This window comes from Phoca vitulina, unplaced genomic scaffold (assembly GCF_004348235.1).
Source record: "Phoca vitulina isolate PV1807 unplaced genomic scaffold, GSC_HSeal_1.0 scaffold59, whole genome shotgun sequence".
Taxonomy (NCBI): Eukaryota; Metazoa; Chordata; class Mammalia; order Carnivora; family Phocidae; genus Phoca; species Phoca vitulina.
The window spans coordinates 1,288,133-1,305,799 of NW_022589762.1; the positions used below are offsets into that span (position 1 = coordinate 1,288,133).

At 45.9% G+C, this 17,667-nt stretch overlaps 1 protein-coding gene across 10 annotated transcripts in view; it reads right to left on the bottom strand.

Moving 5' to 3' along the window:
- The window catches only part of CACNA1C (calcium voltage-gated channel subunit alpha1 C), a 665,215-nt gene that overhangs the window by 181,246 nt on the left and 466,302 nt on the right, over positions 1 to 17,667 (bottom strand). For all 10 annotated transcript variants that reach the window (XM_032390971.1, XM_032390977.1, XM_032390968.1 and 7 more), the window contains exon 9: positions 15,736 to 15,908. In XM_032390971.1, the coding sequence (XP_032246862.1) occupies positions 15,736 to 15,908 (173 nt within the window). The remainder of the gene's footprint in view (positions 1 to 15,735; positions 15,909 to 17,667) is intronic.

Consider the following 17,667-nt stretch of genomic DNA (forward strand, 5'->3'; position numbering starts at 1 on the left):
ACACATGGACTATCCCCACCCAAAACTCTGATCCTGTTAGGAGAGAAAGGTGAGGGCCATTCATCTCACATTGCTGTACTCCCTCCTCACCCAATCAAGGGGCATGACCACATGGATTAATGCTATGGAAATTATAATTATTGAAAATGATTATATACCATCTGAGAGGCTCAAGAAGAAGCTCTACAATTTTTACTAAGGCTTGGGATCTTCCTGGTGAAAACCTAGGGCACTTTGCCTGGTTGTCGGCAAATGAGCATTGCAACTTCATCATCCCTGCCGGGTGGCAGAACGGGCTGCGGGCCGAGGGGGCTAGGACCTTCTACCATTGGCTTTACTTTTCATGCCAAGCAGAGGCTCTCCCCTCAGGTGATAGTGGGGATCTTTTTCTCTGCCTCTGCTGGGCACGGCAAACATCACACCAAGCTTCTAGTCATATCAGCTTACTGAAGCAAGTAATAATAAATATAATGAGACTCTAATTCTGAATATTTCTGACAAGAAAGCGGTCCTCAATTTTTTTCTTGCCCATGTGTATGGGGTGTGTGTGTGTGTGTGTGTGTGTGTGTATGTGTGTCTGTTTTTATAGGTACGTGTTGCTATTTTCAGAGAATTTTGTTAACATAATAACTGGCCTGATATTACATACCATTATCATATCTCATGAGTCATTGAAATGAGATATAATGGTTGGACAGGCTGATTTGAAGCTTGGAATTGGTAAGGTAAACAAAGGCTTTTCCCCTTAAAGCCAGCCTGTCAAGCATATAATTAAGGCTTTCCACCTCGTCAGTAAGTCATTGAGAACAGATCTATTATGTCACACCCAAGCAAAGCACAGACAAGTTTCAGGGCAGTTGTAATAATTCTTTAAAAGCTTTGAGCCTGTGTTTATATTTTCTCTTGACCTCTAATCTTGGGCTGTTTGCGTTCCCGCATATGAGGCACTGTGAAGTCCTGTGCATAAGAGTTAGGCTATGTTAGTCAAAACCAGCTTTATGTTTGGTAAATGATATTTAGAACATGACTTAAGGAGCATCAAAGGCTTTTTTTGTCCAGATGTTTAAAAAATATCTTAATACCCATACTCTTTTGTAAAAAAAAAAAAAAAAAACAATAAAACAAACCAACACCAAAGAACCTTGTCAAAATTCAAATACATATTTTTGGAAAGGACAAGCTTTAAACTTCTTTCATCAAAGCTCTGTCTTAGTGAATCAACCCTGCAGATCTTTGCTGGGGGTAGTTTTGGTCAGTCTGATGAACTAATGTGAATTAAGTCTCTGTTGCAAAGAGTATATATTTGTATGAATCTGAGTAAATGGCTAAATCTTTCTTTCTAGTCCTTTTTTTTCTCCTAGGCTATCTGGAGATATCACCTGGAATAGGACATTTGACTTGCTCTGGTCTTCCTTGGTGACCTTCGCAGGAGATCATTCATTCATGGACTATATTTTGGGAATAGGGTTTTTGTACAAACACATTTTTCTTGCTCATCCTCCCCTTTGAGGAGGGGTGGTGCTAAATGTCATGATATGTGTGGGTCCTGCTGGAGGATCCAAACTGGGGGCAGAAGGAAGAAAGTTTACGGCCTTTGCAGTGAAGTCCAAGTTTAGGCTTGAAGTCAGGTGCTTGGAAATGAAGAACACTGTTCTGTTCTGGGAGGCCTTTGCCCAGTTCCCACTATGTTACCCTTGAGCACATTCCGTGATCTGCCCTGGGAGTGTTGAAACCTGCATGCATCTTTGAGAGAAAGTAAGTCTGTGAGCACTGTGAGTGGGGAGGAAATCTGCCCTTTGCTGTCTTCAGAAAACAAACAAGCCTTAGAGGAGATAGGGCCCTATAGAAATAATCCAGATGCTTCTTTTAGCCCCCAGGGCACTTAACAGGTAGGTCAGGCATGACTGGAAGCTGTGTGGTTCTGCCCAAAGGCTGGGAGATAGACTCAGTGACCTGGAGACCCCTGTGTGCTCTGGGACGTTAGGATTCTGTGATTTTCTGATTGTGCTGGAGCCATCCACTTGGCTAAAGAAGTAATCCAGGGCCTAGTATAGGGACACAGAAAGGTCACTGCAATGGACTGAATGTTTGTGTTGCCCCAAATCTGTATGTTGAAACCCTAATCCCAGTGTGATGGTATTTGGAGGTGGGGCCTTTGGGAGGTCACTAGGTCATGAGTATAGAGCCTTTAAGATTGGGATTAGTGGCCTTAAAACAAGAGGTCAGGGAGATGGCTTGCGCTCTTTTTACCACATCAGGACACAGCAAGAAGACAGCCTTCTATAAACAGGAAGAGGAGCCTCACCAAGAACTTGACCATGCTGGCACTCCGATCTTGGACTTCTAGCCTCCAGAACTATGAGAAATAAATGTTTGGTGTTTAAGCCAGGCAGTCTATGGGAATTTGTTACAGCAGCCCGGATGGAGGTGGGAATAATCCTTAACTGGCCCGGCCTTCTCTGCTCCAGTTCTCCCTCTTCCCCCTGCCTGCAGCCCAGCCTAGCTCTGACATTCTGCCTCTGGTTTGAAGAGTTCCATCCATCTTCCCAAGGGACTACCTTTCTATTGAGCCACTCCCTTAGGGCGATTCTCTTTTGTTCTGACCAGGCTCCAGCCCCATCCCACTAACCACGAGGCTTAAACACAAGTGATCACAATGATTCATAGTCCAGCACTTACAGCAGGTACTACAGTTATTTAAGAGGATGAAATCTTTCCTATTATATGGGAGCATAAATCTCTTCTGGAAACACTGCAGTTATCACCAGAGGCATGTGCATTTCCATTTGATGAAGTAATCCTGAAGGATGGAGCCATCAAAGCCCTATGTTTGGGGTTGTTACTCAACCTTTTTTTTTTTTTTTATAAGCCACTTAATCATAAGGGCAGGGATTAAATGAAGCAGAGTCACTTGAATTCTACATGTGGTACCTGTCGGGGGAAAGGTACTGCTTATTGGTGTGTTTGTGGTCACAGATAGAAACAGGCGTGGAACAGCAGGGGCCAAGCACTGACAGAGCTCCCAGACAGGAAAAACCAGCTCTTGGGGGGAGTCCTTCAGGAGGCCAGGACACTGCTGTAACCCCTCCACCATCTCTGGGTCTGGAAAAGCACAGGGAATTTATTCCAAAGGTTCCTTGGTCGGCTCGCCCCCAGGACTGTCCTAGTGGATGCAGGCAACTGGTGGAAGGCCACCTTTGCAATGCATTCCCCCTCTTTGATCCTCATTTCACCCATATCAGCCCCAGAAATGACTAACCTCCCTGCTTCCAGCTTCTCCCTCCTTCCAATCACTGGTTCCCATCAAGGTCGTGGTGGCCTTTCAACAGTGACCTCTGCTTAAGTCTCTTTGGTGGCTCCTCCTTATCCACAGAATGAGGGCCATCTCTGAAGCCCTCTGGGACCAGGGCTGGCTTCTTTCTTGGCTCAATCTTTGGTTTCTCCCCATGCACCCTAAAGTAACGTCTTCTCCTTCCTCCTCCTCCTCTTCTCCTTCCTCTTCCTGTTACTTGCCTCTACACTTGATATATGTGGCTCCCTCAGCTTACAATGCCTTTCTCCTCCTTTTAAAAGCCTTGTGAACTGCTCCCAGACTGTGAGTGGCGCAGCCCCTGCCATGTGTCCAAGCAACTCCAGTTGTTCTCCCCCCTTGCCGCCCCTCTACCCCAGCACATAGCTAGGCTATGTTCTGGAAGCTAGCTGGAGCTGAGAACTATTCCGGCCAATGAGGTGGGGAGGGGAGCTGTGCCCACACTCCTACACCTGACCTTTACACTCCCTCTCTCTTGCCTCTTCTGCTGGCCAGATGCAGGGCATCCACGGAGGCCTCTGAGGCCCAGAGGGTGGTAGAGCTGCGAGCAGGAAGAAGCCCGGATTCCCGAAACCTGTGTGGAGGGGAACTTCCCCTCCTACCAACGCCAAACCCACACTGAACCGTGGGGCCAGAAGTGACCGTCACTGTGCCAAGTGGCAGACTTGATTTGGGGGTTGTTTATGACAACGATTAGCCCACCCTAACTGACACGGCACCCCTTCGGAGTCATTCCCTGGGGAGGCAGCCCCATCCACCTTCTTCCAAATGCTACTCCCTTACCTCTGTATTTCTCCAATACCTTGTTCATCCCTTCAACTCACTGCTGTAACCTGTTTGTGCATCTGTCTCCTTCACTAGGCTGTAAGTCCCCTTAGGAAACTGACTGTGTTTATTTATCTTGGTATTCTGAGTGGCCAGTTGGTACCTAAACATGTATTGAGCGAATGCACAAATGTCTCTCTCAAACGAGCGTGTGCATGACCCCAGGAGTTCTCCCCCAGACTGTTCTACCACTGTAAGGCCAACAATCTCAGTGTCTGTGCCCCTTCCACTGGCCTCCCATACCACGTGCCCTGATGATGGAAATACAGTATGTGGTTAATCTCCCTCTGTCACCAGGTGATAATCTCCCACCTCAGCAAGCAATGACAGAGGCAAGAGCTCTCACTCCTTCTCCTTCAAGAACAGCCTTCTGACAGGTAATATATATTGATGTGACATGGGGCTTTTATCTCCCAGACTTTATGTGGAAGGAAGGGAGGGGTGGGTGTTGGGAGCCAAAGGCAACTGTACTGTGGGGGGTTCTGTTTGGGGGCTGGTTATTGGAGGAAATGGATCAAAGGGAAATTTAAGATGCTTCATCTTCCCTTTGATACCTTTGCTGAGCTACGTCCAGCTCCCAGGTGTGTCGATCTGTTTGCAAAGCACCAAATTAAAATCAAATCAGCACTTTACTGGGCACCTACCCTGGGTGAGGCTGAGTGGGCAGATCCATTGGTCAAAGGGTTTTGTGGCTTCAGGTAGGTGACAAGACCTCTCCAAAAACACCACATATGAACTCCCTCACTGTGAGGCTGTCCCTGGCCAGAGATTCTTCTTCTGGGCCTCTATCATGCCAACGTTCCTGGGATTATCAGAGGCTTGGAAGGGATGGCCCTGCAGAACTGCATAATCCTGCATCATCACAGACAAACTATATCACACCCCTCATGGTGGGTTTGGCAAGACAGGAGAGTGGATGGTCAGTGAGCTAGAACACCCTATTCCTGGAGCATTCTGGTTGACAGCACTCTCCTCTAATCAAGTCCAAAAGTGGCCTTGAACTGAAAGAAACTCTGATGGGTCATGTAAGTCAAAAGTTTTCTTTTAAGCAAGACTATCACTTAAACCATTCCAAATGGATTTTTAAAAAAAGATTAAACACAGAAAAGACCCCGAATTGCCAAAGAAATGTTGAAAAAGAAAAACAAAGCTGGGGGCATCACGTTGCCTGATTTCAAGCTATATTACAAAGCCGTGATCACCAAGACAGCATGGTACTGGCACAAAAACAGACACAGAGACCAATGGAACAGAATAGAGAGCCCAGATATGGACCCTCAACTCTATGGTCAAATAATCTTCAACAAAGCAGGAAAAAATATGCAATGGAAAAAAGTCTCTTCAATAAATGGCGCTGGGAAAATTGGACAGCTATATACAGAAGAATGAAACTCGACCACTGTCTTACACCATACACAAAGATAAACTCAAAATGGATGAACGACCTCAATGTGAGACAGGAATCCATCAAAATCCTAGAGGAGAACATAGGCAGTAACCTCTTCGACGTAGGCCACAGCAACTTCTTTCAAGACATGTCCCCAAAGGCAAGGGAAACAAAAGCAAAAATAAACTTTTGGGACCTCATCAAGATAAAAAAAAAAAAGAAAAGCTTCTGCACAACAAAGGAAACAGTCAACAAAACAAAGAGGCAACCCACAGAATGGGAGAAGATTTTTGCAAATGATAACTATAGACAAAGGGCTGATATCCAAGATCTATAAAGAACTTCTCAAACTCATCACCCAAAAAACAAATAATCAAGTCAAAAAATGGGCAGAAGACATGAACAGACACTTCTCTGAAGAAGACATACAAATGGCTAACAGACACATGAAAAAATGTTCATCATCATTAGCCATCAGGGAAATTCAAATCAAAACCACACTGAGATACCACCTTACACCAGTTAAAATGGCAAAAATTGACAAGGCAAGAAACAACAAATGTTGGAGAGGTTGTGGAGAAAGGGGAACCCTCTTACGCTGTTGGTGGGAATGCAAGTTGGTACAGCCACTTTGGAAAACAGTGTGGAGGTTCCTCAAAAAATTAAAAATAAAACTACCCTATGACCCAGCAATTGCACTATTTGGTATTTACTCCAAAGACACAGATGTAGTGAAAAGAAGGCCCATATGCACCCCAATGTTCATAGCAGCAATGTCCACAATAGCCAAACTGTGGAAGGAGCCAAGATGCCCTTCAGTGGACGAATGGATAAAGAAGATTTGGTTCATATATATAATGGAATATTACTCAGCCATCAGAAAGGATGAATACCCAACTTTCGAATCAACATGGATGGGACTGGAGGAGATTATGCTGAGTGAAATAAGTCAAGCAGAGAAAGTCAATTATCATATGGTTTCACTAATTTGTGGAACATAAGGAATAGCATGGAGGACATTAGGAGAAGGAAGGGAAAAATGAAGGGCAGGGGGAAATCAGAGGGGAGACTAACCGTGAGAGACTATGGACTCTGAGAAACAAATTGAAGGTTTTAGAGGGGAGGGGGGTGGGGGGATGCATTAGCACAGTGATGGGTATTAAGGAGGGCACATATTGCATGGAGCACTGGGTGTAATACACAAACAATGAATCATGGAAAACTACATCAAAAACTAATGATGTACTGTATGGTGACTAACATAACAATAAAATAAAATAAAAAAAAACAAATTAAAAGAATATAAAAAGATTAAATGTATTTTATTTTTTATTTTAAATAGGCTCAGTGCCCAGCATGGGGCTTGAACTCATGACCTTGAGATCAAGAGTCACATGCTCTACTGACTGAGCCAGCTGGATTCCTCCCCCTCTCCCCGCCACGAGATGGATAGTTTTTGATCTCAGTTAACTTATTTGTTTTTTTTTTTTGCTTGAACAAGATAATGCCATGACTTCCTTTCATGCTTCAAACATAGTTCTTATAATCATAAAGCTCATCTTTTCTCTCTTTCTTTAAAAATCAAACTCATGCCCCTTTATGTTAACATTCAAGATCAGTTTTCCCTACCACTGTTTCCCCTCTGCTGCCCTCCCCTCTCCTTCTTTTCTCTGTCCATCTCGCTTTGCCCATTAGATGGAAGGTGATAAATGCTATAACAAAGGAGATGAAGAGGCTACTCTGGCCTCCGGGGGGTTAGCAGGGCCCTCTTCTAGTTCCCTTCTGGTTGGAGGAGAAGGACAGTCCTGACATCACTAAGGGGCGGGACTATGGTATTAGGAGTATAAAGGAGTATAGGGCAGAGTCAGCAGAACTGGGCTCAAGGCCTACCTAGCCGAGGTTAGGGGCAATGCACAAGCTATGTGACATGAACAAGTGAATTTCTCTGAGCCTCAGTTTTCCCATCTGTAAAATGAGGATAGGAGTACACACATAAGATGATCTTGGGGAGGATTAAATGAGATAATCTATGTCTTTTCCCCCTTGCGTGCAAGGAAAAGATATGTCCCCTGTCATGCCTTTGCCCCTGTCCTGCCTCTATCAGGAGAGCCCATAAAGGGCTGATATGTGTCCACTATCCAATCTCAGAACCAAAAAAGCACAAGCTATGGAACAATGACTCCCTTTCAGGGAGAGAATGTGGGAGTGAGGGATCTCACCCCTTTGCTCCATTGACCATCCAGCTTTCTCTTTCAGTGGGTCTATAATTCTAGCTCCTTCCAACTGTTCTTCTAGGCCCACTTCCTCAGCCCGTAAATCATTTCTACCCACACTGTCAATGATGATACATTTTCCAAGGGCCTACTGTGAGTATGGTTAAGACTAGACAAAGGGTATTTGGCCAAGTAGGTAGCAATGGAGAGATATAAAACCTTAATATTCTTGATCCACAGAGCTGGATTCAATTCAAGTTCAGTTCAATATTTTTTGGAGGGGAGAAGTCTATTAAATATAAATCACTGTCCTGGATGCTAGGTGGGAGAGTGAATAAGAAGTTGGTAAAGCATAGTCTTTGTCTCCCAAGGGCTGGGCCATGCTCACTCACACTGGGGAGGCGGGGCAAAGCTCGAGCCTGTCTGCCAGTGCCTGTCCTGGGAGGGACAGGCTGGGAGGACTGAGAGAGTCTGGGAGGACTAGGCAGGTTTGGAGCAGGCGAGTGAGGTGAGGAGGGAGAGGGTATTCCAGGCAGAGACACATGAAAGTCCAGAAGAGAGAAATTAGCAGACCAGAGTAGTCTGGTTTTACAGAAGGGGAGTAGGGAGTGATATGTTGAAGCTATTGGCTGGGATAGATCTGAGGTGCCGAGAATACAGATAGAAAATGTTTAGGCGGGGCGCCTGTGTGGCTCAGTCGTGAAGTGGCTGCCTTCGGCTCGGGTCGTGATCCCAGGGAAGCCTGCTTCTCCCTCTCCCACTCCCTCTGCTTGTGTTCCCTCTCTCACTGTGTCTCTCTCTGTCAAATAAATAAAAATAAAATCTTAAAAAAAAAAAAAGAAAATGTTTAGGCTTTATTTTGCAGCTGTGGAGAGACATTCAGAGCTTTTGAGCAGGAGATTGACATGTCAGCTCTAGAAATACAGGAATTTTGCTATATCACGCAGGGTGTGGAAGTGGGGCTGGGGGCAGGGCAGCCAGGTGGCTACTGCCTTGGGGAAGAGAGGAGGAGAGCAGGGGAGGGAGAGGGCGGGCAAGGGGACTTTGGTTGGAGGGTGGGGAGGACAACTGATAAGATATGGTAGCTGACTAAATGGAGGAAGGATACAGAAGAGGAGGAGGGAGGAGAAAGAGGGAGGAAGAAGAAGCCCTTCTAGCCCAGTAGCTGGTAGCTGGGAGGGTGGAGAAGCCGCTGAGACAGAAGAGGGCTCACAAGATGCTGGCTGGAGGGCAGAGGGTGCTGTCCCTCAGGCACTGGGGGAAGGGGGCCTTCCAAGTTCTGGGGCCCCACCGAGGAGTCCTGGTCTTGCTCAGTCCTACAAGAGTAACAGTCTCTTTGCTCTGCCCCTGCTGGGCACGTGGTTGGCCAGTGCTCCCAGGAAAACAGCTCCCACTTGTCCCCTTCACATGGCAAGAGCGGCAGGGAGTCATCTGGTGGCTCGGTGGGTAATCCTGTGTCTCTGGGAAACCGCAGCATTGCCTAGCAAGTGCCTGGCTGTGTGCTTGCTGCCATGGGCGTTAGGCAGTAAAGGGTAAACCAAGACAAAGGCAGGTGTCTTAAAAAGGTGTAAGAAACCCTTTTCTGGTACGTTTCTCAGCTGGCGTTGACTATATTCCTCACCATAAATGTAACCATTTGTCTTCTAGAGCTTGTTGGGTGTAACTGTGCTTTGGCACGAGCCCCCCTAAAGACACAGCCCTGTGGATGCTGTTGTCCGCCCCCAGCCTGCCTCATTCTGCTTCCTATGGCATCACCGCGGAGCCCTGGGCTCTGCAAAGTTGCAGCAAGCTTCCTTCTGTCTTGAGAGGGCGCTGTGGACTGGGAGTCTCCCTGAGTGGGTGGGGGTGGTGTGGTAGGAAAGGGTGCATAGGTGCCTCCTGAGCAGGAACAGGGCCCTTACTAACCTATGACGTCACAGGCCAGTCAGGCACCTATACACTGACCTAAGGCTGGTGTGGGCAGGCCATCAAAGTCTGTCAAAATGCTTTGTGGCTTTTTCTCCTCCATTCCTCCAGGAGCCTACAGCCGTCATTCACTGAGAAGGCTGTCATGGTCTCCCAACAGCTCCAAGTCAGCAAGCTTTACCCAAAAGTGGTTTTGCTTTAAGAAATCTATGGCCGCTCGGTGAGAGTGACACGCCTAACTTCTCACTGTATATTCAATACCACCCCTCCGGTAGCTCTCCCCTGCTCTCCAGGCTGGGACAAGGGCATCTACATGCTTGCAGGGCCAGACTCTGCTCCAAATGCAGAAGTGCTACCTGTGGGAAGGCCCGCCTGGGTCTCTGTGACATGATCTCCCACGTACTGCACACAATCCTGGGTCCAGGGGCCCTGCCCAGGGGTACTGATTAACACCAGAGCTGGAAGGATCCATGAAAGAGTCTCATGGCAGAGCCCCAGCGTATAGCCAGCGTCTTCAGGGAACGGCACTCCGTCATTTCTCAAGAGCTCCCCACACCTTCCCATGACACTGCAATCTTCCTACCTTGCCACTGTCCTTGCTTCTGGGGGTTCCGTGCCCTTTTGCCTGGTTTCAAATGGCACTTTGCAAGACCGAGAGTGATTCAGAGCTAGCAGAGAGCCCTCGGAAAGGGAGTCATCAGTGATGCCACAAGAAGGTCACTCTGAACAGACAGAATGAGGAAGCTACTCAAGTCTGGTGATGGTCTGAGCTTCTCTGCCCAGGGTAGGGCAGAAGATGCTCTGCCAAAACCTGCTTATGGACAGGCACTCACAAACTCTTGTAAATCACTTGACTTCTATGTATGGTAATATTCCCACGGCTGGGGCTTTGTCAGGGACTAGGGACATAGGGTGAATTAAGGGCAGCTAGCTGAGGACCTCACAGTGTAGACTAGCAGGCATGCGAAGAGGGGAACACACCCCAAGGGTCATGGGAGCACAGAGGGACAGTTAGGGACGGCTTTTGCCCAGAGCTGTCTGACAAGGCTTCTGTGAAGAGCACCATGGTGTGGTGGAGAGAGTCCTATATGGGGAATCAGGGGACCTGGCTCCGAGTCCTGCCCTCGCTAATCATCAGCCCAGGGGAGTGGTTCCTGTGTTGGACTCTAGATTCCTTACCTTATCTCTAAGGCCACATTCCCACACTAAAGTTTTAGGGCCCCGATTAGGACCAGCTAGAGTTAACTGGGGGGATAAGAGATATCTGGGGTCTGCACAGAGTTTGCTTCACTGAGTGGCATGGGGTCAGGATGGTCCTCTAACACCTGATAATTAAAGGGTGCAAGGTAAGAAGGGAATCAAGGAAAAGACAATTGTTAGTGTTTCTTCTCATGATTGCAGAGCCAGATCCTTGGTGGGATCCTGTCACAGAAATCTAGACGCATGGTAACCCCTGACCACAGGTTAAGTCCAGGGTAAATGCTGATTATTCTGATTAAAATGTAAAAAAAAAAAAAGCTTGAAATAATGATACACATGCCCTTGACACGTATATAATGTAAATCAGTGATATTCAGATGGGGCCCTTTTGTGGGTAACCTGCAGCTCTCATAAGCCCTCAAATGTCTGTGTTTCAATAATCCACTATCCTAGACTCTGCAGGGCATATAGCAGTCATGTGGCTCCGTCAGCTAATGATGATTGCAAAAGTGGCTACCGAGTCACATAACTGAACACCACTGGTGTAAATATTTAATCTTGCTTATCTATGTGGAAATTCAATGTTTCGGTTCTACCGTCTGTCTGTCTTTGATATGCTCATCCACATAAATGTCTGTCTTAGACTGCAAGCTTTAGAGGGCTGGGAGTGCATTTAAATTGCCTTAATGGCATGATACAGAGATTCCCATATGGATAGATACTTAATAAATGCATTTTTTTTTATCTTGAGGAGGAAAAAGAAAGAAGAAATTTCTGACTTTATCTCTTTCTCTATGGCTTCTCTCTCTCTAATGACTGGCCTATCAGATTCGACATTGAAGCTGAAAAACGGGCCCGTCCCTTGGAGCAGCGCATCTCTCCTGGTGACCATGGGCTCTGGGCAGCAGTGATAGTTTTGCCAGTGGTGACTTCACAAGGGATGCTTGTTGCCACTCGGAGGGAGAGGGAGGCCTCCACATTACCCTAGTCTTTACACAGGAGGAGAAGGGCTTGGAGGCCAAGACCCATGCGGCTGCCTGCTTTGGAAGTGGCACAAATGCAACGGTGCACAAGCACACCCCTTGCTTGCTTCTCTTCTTTTTGGCACCATAATAGCTCTTGAGTGTCATTTTCTCCTTTTCCCAGCACTGTCTGTAACCAATCACAGAGGCAATGGCTAGTACTAAAATGACTGGAGATGGAGATAGAATGCAAGGCTGGGCTTTACACACCTCCTTAGCGGAACAGGCAGGCTGGATTGCATGAGTCTCCTCCTCTCCCCTTTCTGGAAACCCTTAGATGGCTCACAGCTAGGCCATGCCAACAACAGGAGGTCTGCAAACAATGTCTGATACCATTCTGTGAAGTATCTAGACTCAAGAGACTCACAAAAGAAGACTCTCATTTGCCCTCAAGCTTTGAGCCTCACCGTTTCACCCACTGGTGACCTCCACATTGCTAAGCCCAATGACCAGCTTTGAGTGCTCACCCTGCTTGGCCTCAGGGCAGCATGGACCCTCCTTCACTTTTCCTCTTGTCTGTCTGGCCATACCTTTCTAAGTCTCCCTTGCTGGTTCTTCTTCATCACTGCTGTCTCCAAACACCACTGGGGCCCAAGTTCTTAGGATGCGTCCCACATCTGTCTACATTATGCCCTACTCTCAGAGCTAGGTGAATGTTGACTCTGCGAATTATAATTCTGTCCCAGACTTTTCCTCAGACTCAGATTTATCCCAGTTGCTCACTCAACATCTCCACTTGGAAGTCTAATGGACATTTCAAACTAAAAGGTCCAAGATGGTTTTCCTGATACTCCTGCCCTAACATCTTTTCTTGTCATCATCTTCCCTAAATCAGTAAGTGATGATTCTACTCTTACTACTGTTGAGGACAATCACCTTGGAATCTTCCTGACTTCTCTCTTTCTCACACCCCATATCTGGTATGTCAGCAAATGATGCCATTCTGGAGCCTGAGTGCACCACCCCATGTTACCAGGATAAAGCACCATCTCTTGAGTCAGTAGCCTCCTACCTGGCTCCCTGTGTCACCCTTGCTCACTTTCATCTCATTCTGCACATGGCAGCTGGGGGAGATCCTGTTAAATACGTGTAGGTCATGTCACTTCTTAGCTCGAAACCACCAGGGGCTTCTTGGCTCGCCTCTGGTGAAAGTCCAAATTCTTACAATGATTTTCATGATCTACTCCTTGGTTAACCTTGAACCTCATCTCCTACCACTGTCCCTGTTATTCATTCCTCCCTTGAGGCTGACTTGGAAACAGAAGGGAGGCTAGCCTCCCTTTCCATGAGCTAGTCCCTCTGCCCAGAATGCTCTTTTCTCAAATATCTATATGTTTCTTTTCCTTATTGCCTTCAAGTCTTTATTCAAATGCTACCTTTTCTGTGAGGTATTTCCTGGCCACATCTCAACACTTTTGTCTCCCTCTCACTGTTTTATCTTTCTCCACAGTACTTGTTACTCTGTCACTCTCTTACATACTATTTAATTTATTGTCCGTCTCCCCACTAGAATATAATTTCTACGAGGGCAAGGAGGTTTGACTATTTTGTTCATTGCTATATCCCCAGTGCCTAAAACAGGGCGTGGCACAGAGTTGCCCTTAATTAATGGATGGATGGAGGGAGGGAAGAAGGGAAGAATGAATGAACTAGGATATATTTTTGTATATAATTTTACTGGCCACATCATTTGCTCTAAGTACTTAGAGAAATGCTTCCCCACTATGCCCTTTCTCTCTCGTGTCTTCCCAACCCCTGTTCCTTCTACTTCCTCAGTCGTTTTGTAGCTTTTCCTAGAAAAAAAATGAGTCTTTGGGCCCCCTCTTGGTAAGCCCAGCTACCACGGAACGTGCCATTGAACTTTCCCTGTGCTGGAGCCAACTCTGTCTCACCGGTGCATCTCGTTAAGTGCTGATGGGGATTCTGCCCGGAAGTTGCCAGAGCCATCGATGAAGAGTGATAATACCTTTTTTCCTTAAAAGACTACTTAATCTTTGAACTGAAAAGAACTGCCAAATACACTAACCTGTACTCTTTTAGCAATTTCAAAGGCCAAGATAGTACTTTAATTGAGACACACATGTAATTTGTAGCAGCACTTCTCCCCTTGTATTTGTTTTGAAGGGCAAACTATGAAGTTCTGAAGAAGAGAATATACTTCCTAAGCCATAGACTTGCCTTTCCCGCAGATCTGTTAGGTTGCCAATTCCTTAATAATTTAATCACATCAACTCTGCTTGTAATTGGACTTCCCCAGTAGACAGTCCTTTGGACCCGTTTTCTGGCTCCATTCCTAAGTCTCTCACATTCACTTCATTGTAAGTGTTATTTTTTTACTCTCTGTATCTTGCTTTTTCTGATACTTATTCTCTTGCTCCATCCCCTAGAACTGTTCCACCATCATCCCCACAACTGAAGGAGCCAGGCTCCCATTCCATCCTCCTAGGACAGGTTGATTGAGGACAAGAAGCAGACCCGAAAGTGTCCTCTAGCCATGAGGTGAGAGGCACAACAGTCTCCAGAGTCCAATTTCATCCATATTTGAGCTTACAAAAATGTGGCAGAGACCCTGTCCATTGGGGTAGGCAGTTCAGTATGCTCTTCCCAAAGCTTAGCCAGAAATGTGGGTACATGGGCCTTGTCAATGTGATCTGCTCTAGCAGCAGAGAATACTCCATTCTGGAAACTCCCTGGAATTTATTCACTTCATGGGCAAGGCAGGGAAGCAGCATACTTCTCCTTGGAAGCTCTTGCTTTAGCCAGAGAACAGAATAACTATATGTCTCTGTGGATGGCAATTAATTGCTAAGCAAGTAGTGGATACTGCACATTTTTAATAACACGGTAAGAAGCATGCTCATCACCATTAATCAGGAGTTAGGGGCTCCACCTGACTTAAGGTGAAGAGAGGAGCCAAGATGACAATTCCTGTGCCTTAGAGGTAAGCTTCTCTGTCATTCACAGGCCAGCTTATTTATTCACCATACCATTCAGTCCACAAACGAATCAACTACTCCACAGTACCATCAACAGTATAATACAAGCTGCCAGGCATTTTTCCAGAAAGACTCTCAATGGCATCATTGCTCACCATTACAATCCATCAAAGGTGTTGTCTTCCAACTTGCAAAACTACTTAGTAGAGCATAAAGGTCTCCTTAGGTTATTAAATTATGTTGTTATGAGTCCCTTGTTGTTTGTGTGTTTTAATTTTGTATTTTCACCTTGAGCAGAGTTATCAGAAAGGGAACAGTTGATAGATGTATTAAATCAGTCTTTGAAATGAGGGAGCAGAGATTCTATTCTCTATTCACATCTTTGACTGTCTTCTTCCCTTTTCCCTCCACCTGCTACTTCTCCCAGATTCCCAGTTAGAACTCAGTTTAGAAACATACAGAAACTAACTGGGGAGTTTGAATACAATGGACATAATTAATGCTTGCTCATAAGGACAAGAACCTAGACTCACATATTTATATATATATGTGTTAGGATATATATTCCTACATTCCTACACCATAGGGATTTTAAAACTCTAATGGGAAGACCATAATCTGCCCCTTGCCCAAAGAGATGGAGCCTGGAGGAGGATGTCTGATAAAAAAAAAAAAAAAAAAAAAGTCCACCTTAGCAAAATCTCAACTGTCTTTTAGAATTTTTGGATCTAAAAGGAATATGAGGCTTTACAGATCAACAGCAATTATTTCACATCTGCGACTAATTTCTATGAGTAGAAATGACTGCAATCAATGCATTTAATGTTGTTCCAGGAAGACAAACTGTAAGGATAAGTTGGTGGTAGAAGGTCTCCCTGTTCTGGCCCCTGTCTCCTCCCTCTCCCAGAACCCAGCCCAAGACAGGATGGCTGCTCACTGTTTCGGGGCTTCTCCTCATCCATGCCTTCATCCTCATTCTCGGGGTCGATGTCCTCTGCCTGGGTGATCCAGTCCAGGTAGCCCTTCAGGTCCTCTTCCAGCTGCTGCTTCTCTCGAAGCTTCTGGAAATCTCCCCGAGCCTTGGCCTTCTCCCTCTCTTTGGAAAACTCTCTGGGGAGTGAGAGCAGAGGGGCAGGGCAGGGGAGTGCATGAGGAGGAGGAGAAGGAGGAGGAGTAGGAGGAGGAGGAGGAGGAGGGCCAGGTGGGCGAGAAGGAGAGATGGAGATAAGAGGAAACAAAGGGATTAATTTCTTCACACCAGGAGACCCGCCCACCTGCCCCTGCTTTCCACAGACAGCCTTCTCTCCTCATCCCAGGCTTTGTCTTTATTCTCACATAAACAGAAAGTCACCGAAGCGGACATTCTTGACACAGGCCACTGGAGTACAAAGGGATGGATGAAGTCCATTTCCCTTATTCTTGGATCATGGTCACAGCCTTTGCCTTTTAATAACAACTATTCTCCAGTGACCTGGAAACCCCTTTCAAACAGTCACTAAAAAACCTCCATGACAGTTATGGACTGTGCACTTTCATTCCCCCCCCAGAATTGGGTGGCCACTGGAAAACCTCAAAGCATCTCTGGGTGACAAAGGCGTTAAGGGCCGGTGGTATGCTGAATCCCGCTCACCCGCACTGGCTCCTGGGAGCCCACCGCACACGGCTCTTTGTTCCTCTAGCTTCACTGATGTCTCCTTGTGGCTTGAAATCGGCCATGATGGGAATATTTACACCACGGAAATTGGCAAATGCTACAAACTAGGGCTTTTTGCTTCCCAAAGAGCTAATTGGTAAATATTTACCAGTACACCACTGATTTGAGGCCCAGGAGATTCAACTACCTCAACCTCTCTTCTCATTACTAGAGTTTGTTTTGCCACTTTTAACATGCCTGGAAGGATTTCTAATCTAGAGAAAGTTCTTCCCCACAAGGAGACAAATGAGGACTCTAAACACAAGAAAATGTCCTGGGGCCTGCCCTTTTGGTTAAAAAAGAAATCTAATCAGACTGGAAAAATACATAAAAGCAAGATGATATAAAAGTTAAATGATGCATTCATTTTAAAGTAATAATGAGTAGGAATTGGAATTGGATTGGGATTTGCTGGAAGAAGGGCCTGTTAAAAATTTTTCTGACAGAATGAGTATTTCTTTCCTATTTTTTGATTCTGTCCTGATTTTCAATCTGACTTCAAATTCACTTTCTGAGCAAGGAAGGGGGGCTGGCAGCAGAACGTAATGACCAAGAAGGCTAGTTCTCAACTCTCAAAGCAAGTTTGTGTCTTTTCTTCCAAAATAGGTACATTAGGAGCATTTTGGTCTTTGATATTCAGTTTATGGGAAATGGGGCCCTCAGTAGTGTGTGTGTGCATGTGTGTGTGTGTGTGTGTGTGCATGCACGCATGCGTGTATATGAGAGAGAGTGGGACATGCGCTGGGCATCTTGATTAATTCATAGAGACGTGATTCCTCCTTCTCTCACCAGTATAGGTCTAGTTCAGGGCAGGAGGTTGTAGAAACCACCTTGAAGGAATTTCTTGAAAGGCATCCTGGAAGGAAGGACACAGCAACAAACCACAGATAGACAAAAGCTCCCGAATCCATTCAGTCATATAGGGGTGGCTCTATCACCACCTCCACTATCTAGTATTTGCATTTTGCTTGTGCTGCTTAGGAAAGCACAGATTTTTAGCATTCACCATTTTTATGGATAAAAAGGTGTTAGGACTGGGAGTGGTGTAGGGAATGTTTTAATTGGGAGATGTGGGGGCTCTCAAGCTAATGAGTTTTCTTCAACTGCTGTCTTAATGATGCTCTGCTTTGGATGGAATTTTCTTCTTAAATTTGATTGAATCCAATTCTAATTGGA